We start from the raw sequence: 27,600 nt of genomic DNA on the forward strand, positions 1-27,600 counted from the left end.
ACAGAGGATCGATTCGAACGCCATCGTTCTTAGCTCGTCAAGGCGCATCGAATGATATATAATATGACCTCGAAAGGTCAAGTTGAAAATTTGACCTCAGGTCAAGGTCATGACCTGACCGAAATAGGTCATGTTGCATATCATTCGATCCGCATTGACGAGAAAAACACGATAAACGTCGAACGGAGTCTCTATCTCTACTCAATCTCAAGTTATTGAAGAAAAACCGCTGGTGACCTCAGGTGACCTAAGATGAACTGGAGATCACCTTCCAAAGGTCATAAGTGATATGTTTCGGTGAAATCACCAACAGGGACCTGTAATACTATGATCCTGAGCGTATTGAAGTCATAGGATGGCATTCAGAGTAAGTTGAAATTTCTCCCATTGACTTATAATGGGCCGGTCGCAAAAATGACCTGACCTTAGGTCATCGATATAAAAATTCCGAGATATACAAGTTGTAGCTCGTGATGACTTTACTATTTCCTGTGGGTTTCAAGATCATATCTCAACAACTGTGGGCTTGGTGGGATTGCAAACTTCGAAATTTACGTTTCGAGGTAGGGTCACTTGACCTGACCTGGTGACCTGACCATAGGTCACCTGGGGTCAAAATTTTTACTCAAGGTGTGCAAAAGTTGTGAGAACAGGTATGCAAAATTTGGCGGCGCTACGCGCCGCCGTTTTCTCGCAATTTGCGAAAAACCACAGGGGGGGGGTTGAAAACAACCCCCCCCTGCAGTGCGCGTGTTAAAATCATTCCTGCACCAAAATAGCGGTTTCCATATTTCTTCCAATGACTATACCTATTACCTACCCACGTTTATAATGTAACTATGTAATGACGAGGTGACACGTGACTAACCTGACCTCAGCTTACTCTTGGAAAAAAAACTGAGATATGTCAAGCTGTGACACCTCTAGACTCAGAGGATGCAAGGCCCTGTAAGTTTGATCTCCCTGTGAAAGTTACCTACGTTAGGAATGGGGGCGTTGCGAAGTTGCGACATCTAAGAACCGTGCAGAGGTTCACTTATGACAAAGGTCAGTGACCTGACCTGACCTGAAAATGCGGTCGGTGTCAAAGATCGGGCTTGAATCATGGTCGGGCATGTCAAGTTTCAGCTCTCTATCGCCAGCGTGTTCAGAGCTATCACGAAACTTGGGGGAGGTGGGGGGGGGGGGGGGGGGGAGACGACACCCGTCCCGTTTCGGCCAGCGAAAGTGAAACATCTTTGTTTTTGCTGTATGACTTTGTTTTTCTTCTAATGGGCAATGGGCATCTTGATGTTTCCTAAATATGTACCTGCTCGTGCTCAGTTGATATCTAATGTTCTATCAAGAATCACTGGCTAATAATTGTTTTGTTTGTTGTTTCAGGTCGCTGGGCAATGTTCTAATGACTGGTATTTCGGTGAGTAGTGGACAACAAATATTATCCTTTTTTCCTTTCTAAGGACAGAACAATAAAGTCACCGAGACGCCAATGGATTGGCTGTAAATAGCTTCATTGAGGTGCATGTGTTTGTGGCTTCTGTGACCTTGGACCTTGTCCAGTGACCTGCGATATGTGACTTGTGAGCGACCTCATGATATTTGACCTCTTGTGATTTATATGTATGATCTGATTCCTTTGTGTCCCTTATCGCTGTAGCCCGCGATCTTTGTGATCTGTGACGAATGGCCTGTGACCTGTGATCTCTGCGACCTTTTTTACCTATGATTTGTGACCTCCTTGACCTCTGTGACCTGTGTGACATTTGTGACTTGTGTGACCTTGTGACCTCAATATGCCGTCAGGCAGGGGTATGGAGTTCACTGATAACCAGCTAGTGGGTCAGCAATTGGCCTGTGTGCCCTCTGTGACCTGTAACCTCTGTGACCTGTGACCTGTGACCTGTGACCTGTGTGTCTTCAGGCGGGTGTGGAGTTTACCGATAACATGGCGGTGGTCCAGTGGCTGACCTGTGTGACCTCTGTGACCTATGACCTTGTGACCTTTATGCCCTCAGGCGGGTGTGGAGTTTACCGATAACATGGCAGTCGGTCAGCGGTTGGCCCACACCCACTGTCAGAAACAGTTCTTCTGGCACCAATGGAACTGTCCCACAGAGGAGTTCCTCAAAAGGTCAGTCAGTGGGGAGGAACAGGAGATGGACCGTAGGGTAGGAAATGAATGAGGACTAAAACTTGCGGCCACAAATCAGTTCTCCAAAATCCAAAGGTCAGTCAATGGGACGAAACTATGACTGAACACTGCCCCACACCATGGAGTTTCTGAAAAAATGCAATGAATAAAAAAAACTATCTCCAGTCATTCAGTGTCGCAATGTCAGTGAAGCAACACAGGGCCGGACCTCGGTCTGCAGAGGAAAGTTCAGCTCAAAAGTCACCCAGGGAGCAAGTGGTGTTACAGCTCTACCATCAGTAAGTTAATTGGCCGATTCCGGACTGGACGTGCCCAATCCAATTAAAGGTCAGATACCAGTGGCGGTAACATGACGTCGACTTCCACGGAGACTGAGCTATAAGGTCAGATGTTGTTGTAGAACACGCAGCGTTCAATAGGATTTACGGAACGGTGGCATTTAGTTCTTTTGGCAAAAGGTAGACCAACACACGGCGTACACTATACAGAGGTCTATAGACAGAGCCATAATGTCCACTACTTTCGGCGGACATTTGTCCAATGCTTTCGGCGGATATTTGTTCAATGCTTTCGGCGGAGATTTGTTCAATGCTTTTGGCGGAGATTTGTCAAATGCATTTGACGGAGACGCAGCGCCCAGTACGTTTGGCGGTTACATAACTGCTGACGCATTTAGCGCATACGGCGGATCACTGAGGCACAGATAGTATATGATAACTGAACACTTCCCATCCCGCGATGGATGATCATACTTGTCAGACTGAAGATGAAACGAATTGACCCACGTAGCCTTTCTCATAAACATTTTTTTACTATTACTGGTGTATAGTAGAATAGTGATTTCAAGTTTACTAATCACTGTTGCCCTCTGTCTCATAAACAATAGTGAAAAGTAATTAGTAAAAGAGTAAGATTTCGAAGCTCAGTAACGCTTGAAAACGAGTCATGGGACCTCCGTGTGGAAGATATCTTTTTAATTTTATTTTGACCGTCGAAATGCGGTAGACACCGTTGCAGTTCTGGCTATATATCTTGGTAGCTAGACCAATGATCGGCACGGGACCAGCATCCACGTATCGATAATTGAACGAGCTATCAAATAACATCGGTTTATGCCATGAAGGAACCGGCGAATGTTTGATGAATCATGCGATTTAATCTTTAGAGATAGCTGACGCAACTAGATATTGTTTTCGATGGAAGGGGGTCAGAGTTTTTAAAGCAGGCCCCCACGGCACACCCACTTTTAAAATATTTCAGCATTCCGTGCGCTTCTTGCCATTAAGTTAAGGATCCCTGCAATCAAGTTGGCTTTGAATTTTGACCTAAATTGGCTCGAGCTCAATTTTTAATGTGGAGATTTATTTTGTTGCGACCTTTCGTCTGGTCACTAAAATTTCATTTTCGGTAGCTGCTTCATTTACAGAGCAATGCAAAGGAAAGGGAAACACCCCTCAGACCCGGGCACTGGATTGGACTAGACTTTCCCTGGGTTGGATTTCCCTGCCTCGGCTAGCCTAGTCCGTACCAAATCTGTACGTGGCTTTAACCCTCGCATGTGTGCGGCGTTTGCCAGCTTCTAATGTGTAGGGGGGGGGGTCGGTTGGACCCCCCCCCCTTGCCGTTTGGCCCCTGATCGAGCTAGAGCTTCGCGGAAAAAACGAGCGTGTTGCCCGTGACGGGAGGAAGCCGATGATACCCAATTTTAAGGTCCTAGGTCATTGGTTGACCTTCCAGGTCAGGTCAATGACCCAAAGTCGGGAAAATCGGGACCTGTTAGAAAGTCGTAAAGTGTGGCTGCTAAGGGGTTTTTCGGGGTGCTGATCACGAATATCGTGTTAGTTTTGATCACAGATGATGTCTTGAAGCATTTAGACCAGGTCGGGTCAGGTCAGGTCAGGTCAACCAGTAGGCGTCGTGACGGGTATTCGTAGTACGTGTCAACCGCCTCTGACAGCTTCGTAACATGTTACGAAGTCACCAAAACTACTTCGTAAATGTTCAAATGGTTGCTAAATTCGAATTCAGCTCCAAAAACTAGCCTAGAAACATGTAAAACTCGAAAAAGTGACCCGAGGTCACCCGAGGTCACCAAAGGTCAATGACCTGACCTGACCTTCAGGTTACCTTGACACACACGGGAGTAACATCAAATCACATGTTTGAACGTTTGAAACCACGAAAAGCTTGCAAACACGCGGCTAGTGCGAGCCGACATACGCGAAATCGCGATTCCGGCCAAACATGGTCTCGGAAAAGAGGTCACAGGTCAAAGGTCATTTGGGTCAGGGTCATGAAATTTTTAGGGTAGGTGTAAAATTGATCAATGCGAGGGTACTGAAAGTTTCGTCGCGATCGGCCGCTTTTTACGCGAGTTATTCGCGAAAAACCATGGGGGGGGGTCCATCCGACCCCCCCCCCTACACATGCGAGGGTTAAAAAATGCCCATCACATTTCAGTTGCATATATTTTGTTGTAGCTACATATTCACATGGTTATATCAAAGATTACAAACGCACAAGCCACAACCGCACAGACACTTACGTATCTACAACACATGGGCGAGAAAACAGATCTCCCACGTGCCGCCAGTACGGCCCAATATGAGCTCGTACGGGCGCTCCCGCGCCGCGGTCAAAGTTGCTATTTGCTCGTCGGCCTTCTCCTTCACACTGTGCAGTGTGCACGGTTAGTTATTTGAGCACATGACTTCGATAGCCGGCAGATCCCGCTCGTAGCTGACCGTCACTTACCTACAACGCTGCTTGTAGGTGGGCATACGAGAACGTCGCACACAATGGCCCCAGTGGATGGCATCACTGATGTAATGCATGACTCCGTCCGACCAACCGGTAAAGTCATTAGAAGATCCAGAAGTTATTTGATATGTTGGGGGAGGCATGCTCCCCAATAATGTGCTTCATTTTTGCTTTTTCAAAAATTTCTCGTATTGTGATATATTATGCCTATTTGTGCTGTTTAAATCAAACTTCTTATAAAAGTTGTTGATTTCCCTCTCAATGCGAGGAAAAATGCGTAAGTTCGTACCTTTGGGCGCTGCAGAGGGGAACAAATACTCCAACGTGCCCCTCGAACCATCAATGGTCACGGCGGTGAGCGCTATTTTGCTTCAAGTTGCATCTAAGTGTTCAGCACCCACAAAGTATTCAGCGTCGTATTTGTTTTGTACTCACAAGACCAATTACGTTTCTTTCACTTCAGGTTCAGGTTCAAGTAGTAGGATAATGTTGGACTTGCGTTTATTCCAAGGCTCTATAGGTTTATTCTATGCCGACATCGAAAATGCTTCGGTTACTGGGTCTTCCTTTATTATGTTTCAGTGATAGCCCGTTGTCCGTGTGTCTTGTCCTTTTTCAGTTAATGTCTCTCCTTCAATGAAAATCCATCGCAGTTCACATTTTGAACGTTTTGAACATATCTCCACTTCACATTAGCTTGCTAGAAATACGCTTGACCTCGTTCAGTTTGCCAGGATGGAGAGCCAACTTTTCATATGATTTATCGTGAGGTTTTAGCAACAATAGATGTTTTTAAAGAAAAAATTAAGTTTGTTATTTGTCAATAAAAGGCTTATGCCGAAAACTCAGGGCATGCATTAAGACATAAAGTACAATCTATCTTACTATTTGAACAGGATCCATCTGTCTGTCTGTTTGTCCGCCACGTCGTGTAGTGGGTTCAATTTAGCCGGCCTACAGGGCAGACGGTATATCGTAGGGGGTTGAAATTTGCACACCTTCTAGGTGGCGTAACGGGTCAGCGCCTTTTCTAGGTTTCGGCTCGCTGGGGTGCACGGTTCGCGCGTGCGGCGCGCTGGAAGAACGCCAACGAAATTTTGATCGGTTCTTATATCTTCATTGAGAGCCGGGGTCGACAAACTTTGTGAGCTAAATGCATGCCGATCGGTGGCGAGTGCCTCGCATTGGCGGATCGGCAAGTTATTAATTTGAATGAAAAGTGGCGAAAAATGTGTTAATTTTCGTTCGATGGAAACAGTTTGTGATAAGAGTTTACAAATGCACCGTGTTTGCCGCAATGCGCCACAATTATCTCAGGGCGTCATTTTTGCCGCAAATCGCACAGTTTTGTCAAATGTAGTCCGATATGGGTGCAATTTGGTGCCAAGATGCATGCTCAATCGCCGGGTGAAAATGCGCTGCGTTTGTCGCAATGCGCCACATATGCCACAAAGCGCCATTTCCGACAAATACGATTAAACGTAATGGAATGGCACGAATAGGGGCAGGGCTGGGAACACTTTAAGTCTGATATTTTAGTACTGATTGGATCCAATTATTATGTGACCTGACATGACCCAGCGGTGTTGGTAGGGGTAGGGGTAGGGGTAGTGGTATTGGTAGGGGTAGGGGTAGTAGTAGGGGTAGTAGTAGGAGTAGTAGTAGGGGTAGGGGTAGGGGTAGGTGTAATGGTAGTGGTAGGGGTAGTAGTAGGGGTAGGGGTAGTGGTAGGGGTAGTGGTAGGGGTAGGAGTATGGGTAGTAGTAGTGGTAGGGGTAGGGGTAGATGTAGTGATAGGGGTAGGGGTATGGGTAGCTGTAGTGGTAGGGGTAGGGGTAGTGGTGGGGGTAGGGGTAGTGGTGGAGGCAAAAGTAGAACAGTGGCCCGGGCTGATCCCAGCGGACGAGAGGTGACCTGTGTGACCTGGCCTGACCCAAAGCGACCGGGGCTGACCCCTTTGACCCGTCTTGACCCCGTATCACCCAAATTTTATCCAACAACGCCCTCAGGACAGTTCTTTTTTAAATTCTTTTCACATTTCCGTCCATATCTATGCTTCTAGACGACACATCGACATGAATCGAACACCATTCGAAAGCAAATTGGCTGGTGTCGCAATTTTTCCTACCACGCAGCAAAGCAAGTGGCGCAGCCGCTTGTCTATACTACTATTTGAACAGGATCCGTCTGTTTGTTTGTTTGTCTGTCCGCCACGCCGTGTAGTGGGTTCAATTTAGCCGGCCTACAGGGCAGACGGTATATCGTAGGGGGTTGAAATATGCACACCTTATAGGTGACAGAGCGGGTCAGTGCCTTTTCTAGGTTACGACTCGCTGGGGTGCACGGTTCGCGCGTGGGGCGCGCTGGAAGAACGCCAATGAAATTTTGATCGGTTCGTATATCTTCATTGAGAGCCGGGGTCGACAAACTTTGTGAGCTAAATGCATGCCGATCGGCGGCGAGTGCCTCGCATTGGCGGATGGGCAAGTTTTAATTTGAATAAAAAGTGGCGAGAGATTGTGTAGATTTTCGTTGAATGGCGACAGTTTGTGATAGGAATTTACAAATGCACCGCGTTTGCCGCAATGCGTCACATTGGTCACAGGGCGTCATTTTTGCCGCAAATCGCACAGTTTTGTCAAATATGGTCTGATAAAGGTGCAATTTGGTGCAAAGATGCATGCTCAATCACCGGGTGAAAATGCGCCGCGTTTGCCGCAATGCGCCACATTTGTCACAATGCGCCATTTCTGACAAATACGATTAAGGGTATTGGAATGGCACGAATAGGGGCAGGGTCAGAACTTTTAAAGTCTGATTTTTTTAAAAATATTTATTGGATACAATTATTATGTGACCTGACATGACCCAGTGGTAGGTAGTGGTAGTGGTAGGGGTAGGGGTAGTGGTAGGAGGTAGGAGTAGGGGTAGGGGTAGTGGTAGGGGTAGTAGTAGGGGTAGGGGTAGTAGTAGGGGTAGTGGTAGGGGTAGGAGTATGGGTAGTAGTAGTGGTAGGGGTAGGGGTAGTGGTAGGAGGTAGGGGTAGGGGTAGGGGTATTGGTAGGAGTAGTGGTAGGGGTAGGTGTAGGTGTAGGGGTAGGGGTAGTGGTAGTGGTAGGGGTAGTAGTAGGGGTAGGGGTAGTGATAGGGGTAGTAGTAGGGGTAGTAGTAGTGGTAGGGGTAGGGGAAGGGGTAGTGGTATGGGTAGGGGTAGTGGTAGGGGTAGGGGTAGTGGTAGGGGTAGTAGTAGGGGTAGTAGTAGGGGTAGTGGTAGGGGTAGGGGTAGGGGTAGTGGTAGGGGCAGGGGTAGTGGTGGAGGCAAAAGTAGAAGTGTGGCCCGGGCTGATCCCAGCGGACGAGAGGTGACCTATGTGACCTGGCCTGACCCAAAGCGACCGGGGCTGACCCCTTTGACCCGTCATGACCCCGTTTCACCCAAATTTCATCCAACAACGCCCTCAGAATAGTTCTTTTTTAAATTCTCTTCACATTTCCGTCCATATCTATGCTTCTAGACGACACATCGATTTGAAACGAACACCATTCGAAAGCAAATTGGCTGGTGCCGCAATTTTTTGCTACCACGCAGCAAAGCAAGTGGCGCAGCCGCTTGTCTATATTACTATTTGAGGAAGGCGTAGTTTCTGTCTATTACGAAGGTCGCGACATGGTGCTACGTAGCGCGGGTTACAGGTCACACCGTTGCACCTACCGCGCTGAAATTTGCGCAAGTTATAGAACAAGGATGGACAACGTGCCTTTGAGCGGTCTCGGCTCGATCGGATCGATAGCGAGCGCGTGGCGCGTGCCCAAAAAGTGCAAATTCGCGTCATAGACTTTACATGTATAAATCGGCTGGCAAAAACGGGCGAAAATGGCTAAATTTGCCCGACACGGGTCCGTTCCCCGTGCAATATCTCGGTAGCCGTGCGCCCGATCGGCACGGGGAAAACAGCATCGTGTAGAGAATCGAACGGGCAATCGAATAGTGTGCGGTGCAGGGGTGGCACGCGCCACGTGCAAGTGTGAGGGCAATTTCATTTCAAAAAGTGCCATTTTAGACGTATTTTGGATTTTATTTTATTTTCCCGTGACCATCAGACTGAGAGAGTTGAAACAACGTCAATTGCCAAGAGAAATGTACCGCCTCTCATGGAAAAATTGTGGACAGCTAATTGATCAAAAACAATGTGGAAAAATCGCTGAATTAAAATGGTATTTGTCCACAATGTGCCACTAAAAAGATACACGGGATTTGCTGCTTAACCTGATACGCTTGACAATTGAAAATGCTATCATTAGAAAGAGCATTCAATTCTCTCCAAGATCCAATCATCACGTTTGCATGACAAGCAACAGTATTCTTAAAAATATAAATGTTTTAAACCTCTGCAAAACGATTTTTAGCGAAAATTATCTACGCCTTTCATTTGTCTTAAAACTACGCACCTCAATTATAAAGCACATTTGACAGATTCTGAAGTGGAAAGCATGCTTATCAGACACGGGCACCTCGATGCGGTGGATATTTTTTCCACAAACCAAAACGTTTAGCCGTCAAAAAGCAATCGACCGAAATGGATAGATAACCCAACCGACACAAGAACAACCGAACACCCGCCGATCGAAAATATCCCTTTTCGCGTTGCGGAGCACGCGGGCCACCCTAGTTAAAGCTAAAAGCAAAACTCCTAAGCTGTTTTACTGCAAGGTAGAGCAAGGGTGAAATTGACAGCACGAAAGCAAACGTCATTCGACTTTTTTACTACGGCACGTGCTTTTATGAAACACAACCCAGGATCTTCCTACTGGTCACCAGTAAAACTGCGCTATAGTAACCTAGTAAATTTGCAACTCCAGGTAAAAGTAATTTTTGCTTTATGAAACAAAATTTTACTGGTCAACAGTAAAATCGTGCTTTTTACTATTACTTTTTACTAGACAAAGCTTTATGAGAAAGGCTACAGATCGAATTTGGACTCCCTCAAGAATCGGAAAAGAAATACTCACTTCAAAATAAGGTTGTTTTCAGTTGTTGTAGCGTGTTGTCACTACTTGTGAGTTTGCAGATATTTGCATATATGCATATTGTGCAGTGCTTTATTTTGGTCACGATAAATAATCATACAAATGTGTCACAGAATTCACACAATTAATGGCAATGACGATCCTCAATTCATGTATAAAGTCTCTTCCATTTGCAATGTTTCTCAACGGTGCAAATATCGGTTACCACTTCTTATGTCGAAAGTATACGTACTTTCGCGCAGTCTTACATCGCTTTTTCATGTAGCTGCTCTATAATGATACGCCGATATTGGCTTAGGTAACACCCCCATCGCTTTCTAATGCCGTTTCTGTCGCCCATTACTATTGATAGGCGCTTTCTGTCCTCTCCATAACTCTTCTTGTCTCTAGTTACCATTCATTTGCCTAATGTAGGTGCTATAGCGCTTCCCTGCACAGAACTTAAAGATCAATAACCGGCCTCACTATCTTTTCTGGGAACGATTGTCGGTCTCTAGAGAGCTGCATTGCCTTTGTTTGGAGATTATTGCAGAACCTTTGTAGCGCTATAGGCATTTAACCCGCGCCCTGCTGGGGGGGGGGGTGTTTGAACACCCCCCTTGTGGTTTTTCGCGAATATCTCAAAAACGGCGGCGCGGAGCGCCGCCGTTTTTGGTACACCTTATCATACATCAATTCTACACATGTTGTGAAAATTTCAGACCAAGGTAATTCAAGGTCAGGTCACCAGGTCACTTGAAGTGACCTCACCTCATAAAAACTTTCAATGTCTGTCATAGCTACACCGAGTGACCGATCGCTTTGAAACTTTCAGCGATTGCTAAGAGCAATAGCATGTACAAAATGTATATCTCAGAATTTTGATATCGATGACCTAAGGTCAGGTCAATTTTGCGACCTCCCCATTATAAGTCTATGGGAGAAAATTGAAATGCGCCTCTTTTGGATGAAAGACATTATACACACTCCCAAACACCGAATTACAAGTGGTTTAGACACACTGAACTTGAAAATGGTGTCCGTGACCCTTGTTTATGCCCTGAGGTCATCTTAGGTCACGAATGGTATCTAACAGTTTTTCGCAAATAACTTTTGATAGAGGCATGCTAGAGCGATGAAAACGCCTTAGATGTGTTCAGCTCGACCATACGGATCGACTGATATGCAACATGACTCTTTCCGGTCAGGTCATGACCTTGACCTGAGGTCAAATTTTCAAGTTGACCTTTCAAGGTCAAGTTATAGTTCATTCGATGCGTCTTGACGAGAGGAACACGATGCCGGTAAAAGTAAGCTCGTACAAGGCTTGGGTCAAAAGTTATTGCAGAAAAACTGTTTTCGAAAATATCGGCTATTTTTGCAGTTTTTGCCCCCTGCAGGCAAAACCGTTGACCTTAGGTCAAATCTGAGAGAATTACTCAGAAAGGGCGTTAATAGGGCTATCGAATGCGCTTTTCCGCGGCGCTGTAGCTCTATTGGTTCCCGAGTTATGCGTTGGCTTCTTGGAAATTTTCGACATTCGACCTGGAAATCGGCGAAATTTTGCCTTCAATGACCTCTGGTGACCTGACCTTTGACCTGACCAAAAAATTGACCGAAGTGATTTCGTCATTATTTTTTACGCTCTTTCGAACGCCGCCTTCCGCGTATCGCTACGTGGCCCAGGAGCCGAGTTACAAGGGGGGGTGTTCAAACACCCCCCCCCAGCAGGGCGTGGAAATCCAGGACCCCCAGCAGGGCGCGGGTTAATGTGGCTTGCTAGGTATCATTGATAAGGCTCGTGCTGGGGCAGCGTTGCGTCATTGAATTGTTTTTTTTTTACACTGACACTGACACACCGAAACTGTTACTGACACTGACACTGACACTGACACACTGACACTGACATAGGTACACTGGCACACTGACACTGACACACTGACACTGACTCGCTGACACGGACTCACTGACACTGAATCACTGACACTGACAGTGACTCACTGACACTGACACACTGACACTGACACATTGACACTGACTCACTGACACTGACTCACTGACACTGACACGCTGACACTGAAACACTGGCACTGACTCATTATCACTGACTGACACTGACTGACTGACACTGACTCACTGACACACTGACACACTGACACTGCTACTGACACTGTCACTCACTGTCACTGACACTGACTCACTGACACTGACTCACTGACACTGATACACTGACACTGACACTGACACACTGACACTGACTCACTGATACTGACACACTGACACTGACACACTGACACTGACTCACTGAAACTGACACACTAGCACTGACACTGACTCACTGACACTGACTCGTTGACACTGAATCGCTGACACTGACTCACTGACACGGACTCACTGACACTCAATTTGACGAAGACACCTGACACACTGACACACTGATAGTGACACTGACTGACACTGACTGACACTGACTGGCACTGACTGTCTGACACTGACACACTGACACTGCTACTGACACTGACACCATCATTCTCCCTCCTCAGGAACCACCAGCCGGGCCCTGCCACCCGCGAGGCCGCCGTCGTAGACGCCCTAACTGCCGGAGCGATAGCCTACTCGCTGACTCGGAACTGCTCCAGTGGCCAGATCGCTGGCTGTACCTGTCAGACCAGACCGACCAGGAGGGGTGAGTAGCCTCTGATCGGGGGACACGAAACTGCTTCAGTGGCCAGATCGCCGGCTGTACCTGTCAGACCAGACCGACCAGGAGGGGTGAGTAGCCTCTGATCGGGGGGCTCGAAACTGCTCCACTGGCCAGATCGCCGGCTGTACCTGTCAGACCAGACCGACCAGGAGGGGTGAGTAGCCTCTGATCGGGGGACACGAAACTGCTTCAGTGGCCAGATCGCCGGCTGTACCTGTCAGACCAGACCGACCAGGAGGGGTGAGTAGCCTCTGATCGGGGGGCTCGAAACTGCTCCACTGGCCAGATCGCCGGCTGTACCTGTCAGACCAGACCGACCAGGAGGGGTGAGTAGCCTCTGATCGGGGGACACGAAACTGCTCCACTGGCCAGATCGCCGGCTGTACCTGTCAGACCAGACCGACCAGGAGGGGTGAGTAGCCTCTGATCGGGGGACACGAAACTGCTTCAGTGGCCAGATCGCCGGCTGTACCTGTCAGACCAGACCGACCAGGAGGGGTGAGTAGCCTCTGATCGGGGGGCTCGAAACTGCTCCACTGGCCAGATCGCCGGCTGTACCTGTCAGACCAGACCGACCAGGAGGGGTGAGTAGCCTCTGATCGGGGGACACGAAACTGCTTCAGTGGCCAGATCGCCGGCTGTACCTGTCAGACCAGACCGACCAGGAGGGGTGAGTAGCCTCTGATCGGGGGACACGAAACTGCTTCAGTGGCCAGATCGCCGGCTGTACCTGTCAGACCAGACCGACCAGGAGGGGTGAGTAGCCTCTGATCGGGGGACACGAAACTGCTTCAGTGGCCAGATCGCCGGCTGTACCTGTCAGACCAGACCGACCAGGAGGGGTGAGTAGCCTCTGATCGGGGGGCTCGAAACTGCTCCACTGGCCAGATCGCCGGCTGTACCTGTCAGACCAGACCGACCAGGAGGGGTGAGTAGCCTCTGATCGGGGGGCTCGAAACTGCTCCACTGGCCAGATCGCCGGCTGTACCTGTCAGACCAGACCGACCAGGAGGGGTGAGTAGCCTCTGATCGGGGGACATGGAACTGCTCCAGTGGCCAGATCGCCGGCTGTACCTGTCAGACCAGACCGACCAGGAGGGGTGAGTAGCCTCTGATCGGGGGACACGAAACTGCTTCAGTGGCCAGATCGCCGGCTGTACCTGTCAGACCAGACCGACCAGGAGGGGTGAGTAGCCTCTGATCGGGGGGCTCGAAACTGCTCCACTGGCCAGATCGCCGGCTGTACCTGTCAGAGCAGACCGACCAGGAGGGATGAGTAGATTTCAATCGTGAATCGGATACCAACTTTTTGGTATATCGATACCAAACCGATACCAACTTGGTATTTGGTATTTCAAGGCATTTGGTATTTTGGTATTTTGTTGGTATTATGAATCCTCACTAATGTAAAAGAGGCTGAGAATTTGGTCAAAAGTTGGCATTTTCCTCATAGTCCCGAGTCGGCTCGGTTTCGGTATTTTTCAATGGATATTGTTGGTATTTGGTTTGGTATCGGTATCACGATTTGTCGTAATTGATATCACTAGTGAGTGAGTAGCCTGTGATCGGGCGAATCGTGCAGGGATGTGATATTATGACGATTTCTGTACTCCGACTTCGGTAGGAGGCAGGAGCACGACTTTTGAGGGAGATGGGAGACAGTGGGTCTATCTTCAGGACTAGAAGGGGGAAATACGGGAGGGGTTGGGTTGCAGCTTGACGAGGTTTAACCCTCGCCGGCACAGGCCATTTTGAGTCCTTCGACGGCACAAGGGGGGGGGGGGTTGGTACGACCCCCCCTCGCGTTTGGCCCCTGATCGAGCTAGAGCTTCGCGGAAAAAAAAACGAGCGTGTTGCCCGTCACGAGAGGAAGCCGATGATACCAAATTTTAAGGTCCTAGGTCATCGGGTGACCTTCCAGGTCAGGTCAATGACCCGAAAACCGGGAAAATTGGGACCTGTTAGAAAGTCGTAAAGTGTGGCTGCTAAGTGGTTTCCCGGGGTGCTGATCACGAATATCGTGTTAGTTTTGATCAGAGATGATGTCTTTAAGCATTTAGACCAGGTCGGGTCAGGTCAGGTCAACCGGTAGGGGTTGTGACGGGTATTCGTAATACGAGTCAACCGCCTCGGACAGCTTCGTAACATGTTACGAAGGCACCAAAACTACTTCGTAAATGTTCAAATGGTTGCTAAATTCGAATTCAGCTCCAAAAACTAGCCTAGAAACATGTAAAACTCGAAAAAGTGAACCGAGGTCACCCGAGGTCACCAAAGGTCAATGACCTGAACTGACCTTCAGGTGACCTTGACACCCAACCTAATGCATGGGAGCAACATCAAATCACATGTTTGAACGTTTGAAACCACGAAAAGCTTGCAAACGCGCGGCTAATGCGAGCCGACATGCGCCGAACCGCGATTTCGGCCAAACATGGTCACAGAAAAGAGGTCACAGGTCAAAGGTCATTGGGGTCAGGGTCATGAAATTTAAAGGGTAGGTGTAAAATTGATCAATGCGAGGGTACTGAAAGTTTCGTCGCAATCGGCCGCTTTTTACGCGAGTTATTCGCGAAAAACCTTAGGGGGGGTTGCATCAACCCCCCCCCCCCCTGTGCCGGCGAGGGTTAAGGATAGCCGAAGGCTATGATTTTATTCAATTATTTGATCCACAACCACATAAACTGTATTTGCATGAAAAAAATGACGAAATGTACATGCACTTTGTAATGAGTCGTAAAACACCGTGCCAAGCCTGGCTTTAGTCCATGCGTAAAAATCGAGTGGTGTTTATTAGCTTGTGTGGGTTGCGTCGCCACGGCTCAAAGGTCAATTTATGCGTCTCGTAGTTCATTTAGTAGTTTATTGGAGTCCCCACAGTGGTGAGAGCCGGGGTTCGAGTCGATCCGCGACGATCGATGTAGGAGACTCTTGACGGGGATGGTCTCCAATTGTGCAGGAAGCATGGGAGCAGCCGAGACCAGTTGAATCAATCGATACGGTTGGGAAGGACCGTGGTCAGCAGTGTTAGTGGCGGATCCATGGGGGGGGGGGCAAAATGGGCATTTGCCCCTCCCAAACGGCATAATTTTAACCCGGCGGCCGCTGGGCCTCCGCGCCACCCGCCGGCCGCTGGGGGGGGGGGCATATAGTTGCCCCCCCCCTTTACTTCTGCGACGATATCGTCGCAACGCGAAGAGATAGAAAAGCGAAACTTTGCACACATCTTCCTGAATACCTAGCCGAGGTTGTGTCCAAATTTGGTGTCGATCCCATTTGAAGTGACGTCACAGTGACGTCATAAGTGAAATTATAGATTTGCGACTCTCATATTCCTCACGATACATCAGATATATGGGACCGAACATAAAGGGTCAATTATTGGTCAGAAACTAGATGGAAGTGTAGTTAGATGTTTTAGGATGACAGCAGGTGCTGTCTAGTTCATTTACAGTTGAGTTTCATGCTCAGCGTCATCAGAAACGGTCCATATCGGAAAACGGCAAAACTTTATGACGTCACTGTGACGTCATCTTAGGTGCTACAACCACCAAACTTTCCTCAAACATTGCCTAGGTATTCATTTGAAGCTATGCCAAGTTTCACGTTCGTAGCTCCTCAGGTTTCGGAGATATTTCACAAAACGTAAAGGGGGGCAACTTTATGCCCCCCCAGCGGCTCGTGGGTTAACCCGCGCCGGGGCGGGGGTGTTTGAACACCCCCTTGCGGTTTTTCGCAGATATCTCAAAAACGGCGGCGCGGAGCGCCGCCGTTTTTGGCACACCTGTTTGTGCATCTTTTTCGCACATGTTATGAAAATTTCAGACCCAGGTCACCTTAGGTCAGCTCACCAGGTCACGCCAAGTGACCTCATCTCAGAAAAAATAAGAATGCTCGTCATAGCTACACCGACCGAACGATTGCCTTGAAACTTTCAGCGATTGATTAGAGCAACACTATATATAAAATGTTTATCTCGGAATTTTGATTTCGGTGACCTAAGGTCAGGGCGGCCTCTCCATTATAAGTCAATGGGAGAAAATTGAAAAGCGTCTGTTTTGCACGAACGCTATTCTAGACACTCTCAAACATCGAGATGTAGGTAAAATAGACACACTGAACCAGAAAATGGCAACTGTGACCCCTCGTTATGTCCCCGAGGTCAGCTCAGGTCACGAACAGAATCTAACAGTTTTTCGATGATAACTTCTAATAGAGGCGTGCTAGAGCTCTGAAAACGCCTTAGATGTGTTCGGCTCGACGTTGCAGACCGACTGATATACAACATGACCTTTTCCGGCCAGGTCATGACCTTGACCTGAGGTCAAATTTTCAAGTTGACCTTTCAAGGTCAAATTATAGTTCATTTGACGCGTCTCGACGAGAGGAACACGATGCTGGCAAAAGTAATGTCATAGCTCTTTTGAGTCAAAAGTTATTGCCGAAAAAAAAACGTTTTTCGTAAAAACGGCTATTTTTTTAGTTTTTGCCCTCTGGAGGCTAAACCGTTGACCTGAGGTCAATTCTGAGAACATCACTCAGAAAGGTCTGTAACAGGGCTATCGAATGCGCTTTTTTTGCGGCGCTGTAGCTCTATCGGTTCCCGAGATAGCCGTCGGCAGTTTCCAAAATGTTGAAATAGTCAACATTTTACCTTTGGTGACCTCTGGTGACCTGACCTTTGACCTGACCCAAAAAATGACCCAAGTGTTTTCGTCCTTATTTTTGACGTTCTTTCGATTGCCGCTTGCCGCGTGTCGCTACGTGGCCCAGGAGCCGAGTTAGAAGGGGGTGTTCAGACCCCCGCGGCCCGGCGCGGAATCTCAGAGCACCGGCCCGGCGCGGGTTAACATTAGGCCTATGGACGAGGCATGGAAAGAATCGATAAATTGCTATGGTTTGCCTCCCCCCCCCCCCAAAGAAAACTCTGAGCTGGATCCGCCTCTGGGCAGTGTAACCTTTCGCTCGTTTGTGTCTCTCTCATGCAAGAGAAATAGATCCTTTGTCGGCTCACTGTTTTCCCGACCGGTTATGAGATTTCAATGATACGTTTGATTGGATTTGGGGAATAGGTTACTTTTTCGCTTTATCTGAGGCTTTTACATTTAATAATTTTTAGGTGCATCATCTCTCCAATATTGGCACCACTTACCCAGCATAAAACTATCACAGTACCATCACATGCTTGGAGAGCAATGTTTTTCAATATAGTGGCTACAACATGGTAGTTTTCGGGATGGGCCGGCACCGAACCCGAACACTCATTTATCGGACGCTCTAGCTCCGAGGATTGACCTCGTGACGTCAGGCGCGCGCACCGCGGCGGCCGGGGCGGCGCCAGAGGCTCTTTTGCTCACTGGACAGCGTGCGGCACGGTCGTGCTTTCTCATCCCACCCCCACCCCGACTGCCGCCTATGTACTCGCGCTATGCTGCAGATGTTACGTCGCGCCTCGTATACGAAAACGTTTTACCTACCTGTATTCAATAAATACACCAATAGCGGTTCCAAGTGGTTAGGACAATAACATGTTTCAGCGATGTTAGTTACGCTAGATTTCGTACTACGGAGTGATTCATATCGTTCTGTTATTTTGCGGAAGGTATTCGTCCATCGAAGTGTCATATCTTGGGCGTGCCACCTCATAAAGGCTGGCTGTGTGAAATGGTCGCTTATGTTCACCAGACGAATACATTCCCGGAACACGCGCCAGCCTTTTCCTCGGGAGCGAGACGGCGGATAAATACCATTATATGTCAGCTACTCCGTGTTCTCTGCAAAGAAGCTAGCATGCCCATCGATTTTGTAGCAATCACGTTTTTTTTTCTTCTGCGCAGTGACTCCCATCGACATTTATTTTACCGTAGCAGTGAATTATCCCTGGCACAGATGTTTCCTCGCTAATAAGCACTGTTAACGAGAGCTCTCTGAGGTGTAGCTAATATCCTGATCGCAGACGATGTGTGCGCTTATACGTGCTGTTCTCAGCAACATTGTGACCGTAAAAAACAGGCATTCACGCAGTGCCTGAGGGTGTATTTACAGCTATGCTCGGCTGCGCTGCTGTCTCAACTGTCCTCAACCATGTGTACTAGCCAGTAGCCACTTGCCAGTACTTGACGTTCATACCTTTATGTACATGTGTGCTCTCAATTGCATCAACAGAACTGTTTTCTCTTAGTTCCTCCTGTCCTGACCTGCGTTCTCTATTTTTTTTTTTGTCCTGGATTCTGACCTGAAATTCGTCCTCATTTGATTGTCTCCTGTACTCCGCCTCTCGGTCTTTTCTCACACCAATGGGGGGGGGGGAGTACTGGAAGGAACTCCGCCAGGCACCAAACCAGATCACTTCACTTCAGTCTCTTCACATCACGTATCTGACATGCTGTCTCATCTTTCTCATCCCGTCCCACACTGTCTGATTATGTCTCACTTTGTGTCACACTGTCTCACACCATTGCCCTGTCTTTAGATATCTCTCACATGGTTCACACTGTCTCACACTGTCCCACACTGTCCCGTCCCACACTGTCCCACAATGTCTCACACTGTCTCATCCCGTCTCGCACTGCCCAACACTATCTCTCACAGTGTCCCACACTGTCTCACGCTGTCTCACACTGTCTTCACACACTCTCTCTCACATTTCTTACATTGTCTAACACTATCTCACACTGTCTTCACACACTCTCTCACACTCTCACATATTCTCATTTTGTCTCACACTATCTTACACTGTCTTCCCACGCTATCTCACACTCTCTCACACCGTCTCACACCGTCTCACCTTATCTCACCTTTCTCGCCGCAGCTGACGACTGGCAGTGGGGAGGCTGTAGCGACAATGTCCCACACTGCCTTATACTGTCCCACGCTGTCTCACACTGTCTCACACCGTCTCACCTTATCTCACCTTTCTCGCCGCAGCTGACGACTGGCAGTGGGGAGGCTGCAGCGACAATGTGGAGTTTGGAGTGAGAATGTCCCAGCAGTTCCTGGACCATGTGCCGCTGAACATGCCGCTGCACCGGGCTCTGCTGAGACTGCACAACAACCAGGCTGGACGAGAGGTGAGATAACACAACAACTCACAGTACTGAGACTTCACAACAACCAGGCTGGACGAGAGGTGAGATAACACAACAGCACACTGCTGAGACTGCACAACAACCAGACTGGACGAGAGGTGAGATAACACAACAAACACTGTCACACTGCTGAGACTGCACAACAACCAGGCTGGACGAGAGGTGAGATAGCACAACAACAAACAACAATAAACAGAGACTGCACAACAACCAGGCTGGACGAGAGGTGAGATAACACAACAACAGACAACAACAAACAACAACAGAGACTGCACAACAACCAGGCTGGACGAGAGGTGAGATAACACAACACGCTGCTGAGACTGCACAACAACCAGGCTGGACGAGAGGTGAGATAACACAACACGCTGCTGAGACTGCACAACAACCAGGCTGGACGAGAGGTGAGATAACACAACACACTGCTGAGACTGCACAACAACCAGGCTGGACGAGAGGTGAGATAACACAACACGCTGCTGAGACTGCACAACAACCAGGCTGGACGAGAGGTGAGATAACACAACACGCTGCTGAGACTGCAAAACAACCAGGCTGGACGAGAGGTGAGATAACACAACACGCTGCTGAGACTGCACAACAACCAGGCTGGACGAGAGGTGAGATAACACAACACGCTGCTGAGACTGCACAACAACCAGGCTGGACGAGAGGTGAGATAACACAACACGCTGCTGAGACTGCACAACAACCAGGCTGGACGAGAGGTGAGATAACACAACACACTGCTGAGACTGCACAACAACCAGGCTGGACGAGAGGTGAGATTACACAGCAACAGACAACAACAAACAACAGCAGAGGCTGCACAACAATCAGGCTGGACGAGAGGTGAGATAACACGGCAAACACTGTCACACTGCTGAGACTGCACAACAACCAGGCTGGACGAGAGGTGAGATAACACAGCAACAAAACACTGGTGAAACTGCACAACAACCAGGCTGGACGAGAGGTGAGATAACACAACAACTCACAGTACTGAGACTGCACAACAACCAGGCTGGACGAGAGGTGAGATAGAACAACACACTGCTGAGACTGCACAACAACCAGGCTGGACGGGAGGTGAGACACAACAACTCACAGTACTGAGACTGCACAACAACCAGACTGGGAGAGAGAGGTGAGATAGGTAACACCACAGCAACAGTCACTGCTGAGACTGCACAACAACCAGAATAGTGTGCGATGCGTAGCAGAACTGTAGGTTTTGTTCCGATCAATCAAAATGGATTCACAAAAATAATACATCCATTATTTATATTTCTAAGAATATCGTTCTACAGTTGTGAAACATTTATTTGATACTTTAATGCTTAATGCTGTAGACTATTACGCAATGTGTTGGTCCGCTATGAAACTCAATCGCCCGAGCTCATTAAATTAATATTGGTGTCCACAGCATTACGACTATTACGCAATGTTTTGGTCCGCTATGAAACTCAATCACCCGAGCTCATTGAAATAATATGGGTGTCCACATTAACTTTTTTCATTTGAACACCGTGCAGAGGTGAAACTGTATCTGTTCACCGCTCACAGACGCGGATCCTGCTGACGATACCCTCAGGCCACCTGGTTCTACAATGTTGGCCGAACTGCGTATATCGCGAGTAACTTGCCCCTGTGGAACTTGAAACAACCGGATTTGGAAGGTTCTCATCTAATTAAGCTTTTATGAGCACCGTAGTTAGCTAGTGTAAGACATAATTGGTGGTGCATTTCGTTGCGTAGCAGGTTGAATCTTCAACAGGTTTGAATTTCATTCAGCGAGTGGGGTTGTTACACGGAGTTCAGGATTTTGCAGCGTGCCTCCGTTTAATTAAAACTGCCCGCGAGTTTATTACAACGAGCTGCATGTTTACCTAAGGCAAGGTAAACTGGATGTGGCCCGCACAATTGCAGTCGTGTTTACGTTTTTTACGTATTTCTACGTATTTACGTATTATGCTCAGGTATTTCTAGAGCATCTGTAAGTCAACTGCTAAATGTGCATATTTGCCGTTCAAATCTAGCTCATGGTGTTAAGTGTACTCTCTTGTATGCAGTTGGTGCGTCGCTCCACCCGGCGTCTTTGTGTCACGATCTGAACTGACCATTACCTCTCTTACAGTTGGTGCGCCGTTCGACCCGACGCCTATGCAAGTGTCACGGTGTGAACTGACCCTTACCTCTGTCTTACAGTTGGTACGCCGTTCGACGCGCCGTCTCTGCAAGTGTCACGGTCTGATCTGTCCTTTCTCTTACAGTTGGTACGTCGCTCCACCCGCCGTCTCTGCAAGTGTCACGGCGTGAACTGACCTTTACCTCCGTTCTACAGTTGGTACGCCGTTCGACCCGCCGTCTCTGCAAGTGTCACGGTGTGGACTGACCTTTACCTCTGTTATACAGTTGGTACGTCGTTCGACCCGGCGTCTTTGTGTCACGATCTGAACTGACCTTTACCTCCGTTCTACAGTTGGTACACCGTTCGACGCGCCGTTTCTGCAAGTGTCACGGTGTGGACTGACCTTTACCTCTGTTATACAGTTGGTACGTCGTTCGACCCGGCGTCTTTGTATCACGATCTGAACTGTCCTTTACCTCTCTTCTACAGTTGGTACGCCGTTCGACGCGCCGCCTCTGCAAGTGTCACGGTGTGAGCGGCTCCTGCAGCATGGAAACATGCTGGACCCAGATCGCAGACTTCACCATCACAGCCGAACGGGTGCGGAGACGCTACAGGAAGGCTAAACGGTGAGTCCCATGACGCTACAGGAAGGCCAAACGGTGAGAGCCATAACGCTACAGAAAAGCCAAACAATGTGTATAATAGCTGTGACCATGCTGTGACCATCTGAGGCCCGACTCGGTGACAACCCGCTCGTGTCAGTGCTACTGTGTATTAGAAAATAAAAACAGGCATGATGGACTGAAGGTAAACAAAATATAACAAAAATGAGTTAGTGTGTCTGAGACAGGTCGACGCGGGTGTTCCGAATGGCTTGAGCTCGTCACAGTCTAGCAGATCATTCCTGGCACTGTGCCAAACTAGGCATCCTGCAACACAAGAGAACACTATTTCAACCATTCGGCCTATCTGATATCTCTACACGCTATACAAACGGTTAACCATACATTGGCTCTCATGAATACATACATCTGGTCATAATTATTTACAATATTCATCATAATCTCACCACTGGCCCTTCCGCGGCCACGCCTAGGCTCAAAAGAAAGAAAATGCGCAGTTGACGCGTGCCCGTAGCACGAAAATACACTTATTGCGCGCGAGTTTCGTTTACGCCGCGATACAGTGCAACTAAATCATTAGCGCCGCAGGACAGTGCTACTAAATCATTATCACGTGTTACAACAATAGCTCTGCAATGCAGTGATTATCAAGATTTAAAATTGACAGGAATATGCTTATTATGGCTATTGTTGGATTGCTCAGTCTTATGCTCTGCTGTGATCATTTACATAGATAATCTCTGAAACATAACCCTAAACTGGAATCTATTTCTTTCCCAGACTGGCCGTGGATGTAAGCTTTTCATAAACCTATGATTGGCAACATCTAATCTTTGACCTATAACCTCTGATATCTGACCTCTGACCTCTGGTCCGTGACCTATGGTCTCTGACCTCTAACCGTTGACCCCTGACCTCCGATCTCTTACCTTTGAACTGTGACCTCTGACTTCTGACGTCTGACTTCTGACGTCTGACTTCTTGCTTCTGACTTCTTACTTCTGACTTCTGACTTCTGACGTCTGACGTCTGACCTCTAACCCCTAACCCCTAACCTCAGACCTCTAACCTTTGACCTGTGATCTCAGAACTCTAACCTCTGACCTCTGACCTCTGTCCTCTGACCTCTCACCTCTCACCTCTAACCTCTGAGCAGCGACTTGTGATCTCTGACCTTTGACCGATGACCTCTGCCCTCTGACCTCTGCCCTCTAACCCCTAACCTCTGCCCTCTGCCCTCTGCCCTCTGCCCTCTGCCCTCTGACCTCTGACCTCTCCCTCAGGCTCACACTCGGCTCCGACGGTAACGACGTCTCTCCTACTGCCTCGGTCAGCTTTGAGGGTGTGCGGGTCACCGACCTGACGTACATGGACGATTCGCCAGACTTCTGCCGCACAGTGGCACCAAACGGTACGTAACGGCACCAAACGGTACGTAACGACACCAAACGGTACGTAACGGCACCAAACGGTACGTAACGGCACCAAACGGTACCAAACGGCACCAAACGGTACGTAATGGCACCAAACGGTACGTAACGGCCCCAAACGGTACGTAACGGTACCAAACGGTACGTAACGGCCCCAAACGGTACCAAACGGTACGTAACGACGGGCAATGTCAATGGATAGAAATGCAAAATGTGTGGTGTGTCAGTCAGTACTCAGTTCCACACTGAGGGCAATTAGGTGTTCGATGTTTCAAAGCAATGCCATTTTGGTGTTTGGTATTTTAAATTACGTTCAAGTTAGTGTTTGGCCAACACAGTGCGTTCGTCATAGATCGGTTGTGAAGAACCTCGCCTGTATGTACTTTTGCAGAGTTTTACCTGATCCACCGTCCGCCGCACATATACGCTACGATATAATATACCTAACATATTTTGCGACAAAAATAGATCCTCGCTTCGGCAAGTGTTAAACATTCTATTCAATTCTATTTCACGGGTGTGGAACAGTTTCCGCGTAATATCCTGCCCACTCCAACTATTCATTTCCTGGTTGACGCTGTCCCTTTCGAAAGCACTATTAGTCCCAGCTAATTAAATGCATATTCATGGAACACCAGGCTTTTCCTCGGAATTTAATCACATTCAGACCGTGACTGAACAAAATTTTTAAGTTGTCCGATGTAGTGCAATCATGGTTGTTTCGGGCAGCGGAATTGTTGTTAGCGTTCTGCTGCTGCTGAAATTCACCGAAACATTGCATAATGCAGAGTGACACCAGTTGGCAGTATCTGAAACAGGCTTAATTCAATGCCGGCGGCGCTGACATCGGCGCAGAGAGAACAATAATGGCTTTTCAGAGATATATAACTTCTGGCGCAGGGTATAAAAACAATGACTGAAGGATGATTTCTGACAACGGGGAGTATATCCCGCTATCGGCCTTGTTGAGAAAGAATTGTTGCAGTCATTATCAGAACGTCAGTCATTATCAGCAGTTGCAGTCGTTATCAGCTGTCATTATCATCATTGATCAGAACGTTATCCCGCGGAAAATTTGAAAGTGTTCTCAATAGCGGTATACAGGGTGGGGCAGAAAGATTTACCTCTTGATTTTCTTAAATATTTCGGCCCTGAACAAAGATATCAAATTGATTTCTGGCACATATATGCAGTAGCATGTACGGCTCTCCAGTAAAAGTCTTGTTGGTTTTGCTTTTTCGGACATATCTGGTCCTATATAATGTTTAACCCTCGCCCGCACATGCCATTTTCCCATCCTAGAACGCACATGGGGGGGGGGGGGGTGGTTGCCACCCCCCCCGCGCCATTTCGTTCCTGTTGGAGATAGAGCTTAGCAGTAAAGACCAAAAAGATTCTTTGGGAAGAGACGAATCCAATGATACCCAGTTTTACCTTCTCAGGTCAGTCATTGACCTTCCAGGTCAGGTCAAACTAAAAAATGTTGCTGTTTTGGGTCACTGTTGGATATCAAGTACGCTGCTTATCAAATACCGATGACGATGCTGTTTTCTGGTGCCAAGCCAGCTAGAACCTCTTTGTCACACTATCCGACCAGAATTTTGCTGCTGAGGTCATTTCAGGTCAAGTTAGGTCAAGGTCAATTATATGTGTTTGTATGTCTGTGTGTGTCTGTGTGTATACTGATGTGTGCACCGATTGTTTTTGGGTCCATATCACATGAAATCATGATCTGAGAAGCTTTTACCAAAAACGCAGTCAAAAAACTTCACAAAAAGTAAATTTAGCTTGCCTAAAAAGCAATTATCTTAGATGACCTAGGTTGACCTTGACCCTGACCTTGACCCCTGTACATCGTCGAACAACATGTTCCATGATAGGTGGGAGGTAAGACTGGCAAAAAAGGCCGAAATCAGGGTGTCAAAAGCTCACAAGGCCCATGGCAAACGCAAGATGTTGAGAATTGGCCATTTGGGTCATGACATGACCTGAAAAACAAGGTCATATCTCCGAAACCAAAAATCACAGAAACTTGAAACTTTCAGTGGACATCAAGAAAGGATAGACGAGCAGCTATACGAAAAATCAGCCTTCTAGCTATAAAAATGGGGAGTGTAGAGCAGAAAGACTGCCTGGGGGGGGTGGCAACCACCCCCCCCATGTGCGGGCGAGGGTTAAATGCATAAGCATCAACCCGGATTATGTGTATGCACATTTACCACGAGACTGTGAATTTTCATCGTTGTATGCCAAATACTTTCCGAGATATCCACCAAAAACCTCATTTTCTGCCGTTTGGGGTATTCTGGCCGCAATCTTCCTGGGATCGCCTATGACATCCATGGTGCCACCTAGCGAGAGGGACGCGGAAACACAGAATCATGAATGAATCGAGCGCGTAGTAAACGGTGTATGGAAGGGAGACTCGGCAGAGGCTATCCGGGTGGCCGGCGCGCGGCGCGCCCTTAGGCATCGGCCGACCCTTCGGACCGCGTGGGGTCAGAGGTCGCGCTCGGGAAGTCTCGGCTCTGGGTTTTAGCGCTGTGCAGTCAGGAAGGGAGGGGAGGATAGCGCTAGCCCGACTGACTACTGACTAGTATCTCGGCTGATTCGTGTGGGGTGGAACGGATCACAGAACGGGATGGTGGCTAGTGGTGGATGATGGGATGGTGGTTAGGTTAGTGCGTACTGCGTAGAACGTAGCTGAACATGCTTTTTTCATGGCAAACAACATGCAGCATAATGTGCGGGATTATGCCAGAACTCATACAAAAAGGAACTAATATTTCGGCCGAGGGAGTGGATGAGTGCCGTGACAAAGCATGACGATGCTGCCAAAACCGGGATGCTTGTTTGCTCCCATTTTTTTATTATTAAGTTTTAACCCTAACATGCAGTGCTTGATCCGAACTTAGAGGTCCCCGACTGACCTTGGACCTTAAAATCGCACCCGTCCGGTGCGCCACCTTTTCTTCAGGGGCGCTCTTCTTGGTTTTATCTGTTCTTACCAATAACTAAAGCAAATCGAATGTATAATAAAAAAGGCATACCTCAAACACAGTTTAATTCACATCCGCTCGTGTGCATACTTGTTTTTACCTATACCTTCTCGCATCAAAATATATCACTTCAGTGCTTAACCTTCAACGGAATTTTGGGTTTTCTGCATATACCCCGGCCGAGGGGGGGAGGGGGCGATTACGACCCCTCTCCGTCATTTTGCCCCTAATTGAGCTAGCGCCTTGCGGACAAAACTGAGCGCGTGCGTCGTATGAGATGCAGCAACTGGTAACCGAGTTGAATGTCTCAGGTCCACCGATAAACTCTGAGGTCAGTTTAAGTGCTCCAAGTCGCGGGATCGGTTTTTGGTAAACAACTTCACCTTAAGTGGTTACAGAGCCAAGAGTTTTGCATGCTCAAACGCGTCGAATAGTTTACGCTTTGTTTTTGTTGAGGTCAATTTAAGGTGTTTACCTCAGTTCATGTCAGGGCAGAGCCACCCAGGCCACGAGGCTGACTCAAGAAGGTCATATCGCTTCTTCGATGCGGTAGGTCCTTTCAAGTCCACTGGTGGCTTCCCGACTCGCTAGCTCAATTTGATCGGGACTTTTTGGTGAAATCTCCTGTGACCTTAGTGACGTCATAAATGAAGTCGCCTAACTTTAAGAATGGAAAAGTGAATGCTGGGGCTTGCAAAAATTG

General features: G+C 48.1%; 1 protein-coding gene across 1 annotated transcript in view; it reads left to right on the top strand.

The window, feature by feature from the left end:
- Nucleotides 1–27,600, top strand: part of LOC122371963 (protein Wnt-8b-like) — a 46,959-nt gene that overhangs the window by 4,121 nt on the left and 15,238 nt on the right. Inside the window, exons 2-7 of the mRNA XM_043348765.1 lie at nt 1,384–1,417; nt 2,016–2,131; nt 12,463–12,605; nt 19,551–19,693; nt 22,332–22,471; nt 23,752–23,879. Coding sequence (XP_043204700.1) covers nt 1,384–1,417; nt 2,016–2,131; nt 12,463–12,605; nt 19,551–19,693; nt 22,332–22,471; nt 23,752–23,879 — 704 coding nt within the window. The remainder of the gene's footprint in view (nt 1–1,383; nt 1,418–2,015; nt 2,132–12,462; nt 12,606–19,550; nt 19,694–22,331; nt 22,472–23,751; nt 23,880–27,600) is intronic.

This window comes from Amphibalanus amphitrite, unplaced genomic scaffold, assembly GCF_019059575.1.
Source record: "Amphibalanus amphitrite isolate SeventyFive unplaced genomic scaffold, NRLGWU_Aamphi_draft 001299F_arrow, whole genome shotgun sequence".
Taxonomy (NCBI): Eukaryota; Metazoa; Arthropoda; class Thecostraca; order Balanomorpha; family Balanidae; genus Amphibalanus; species Amphibalanus amphitrite.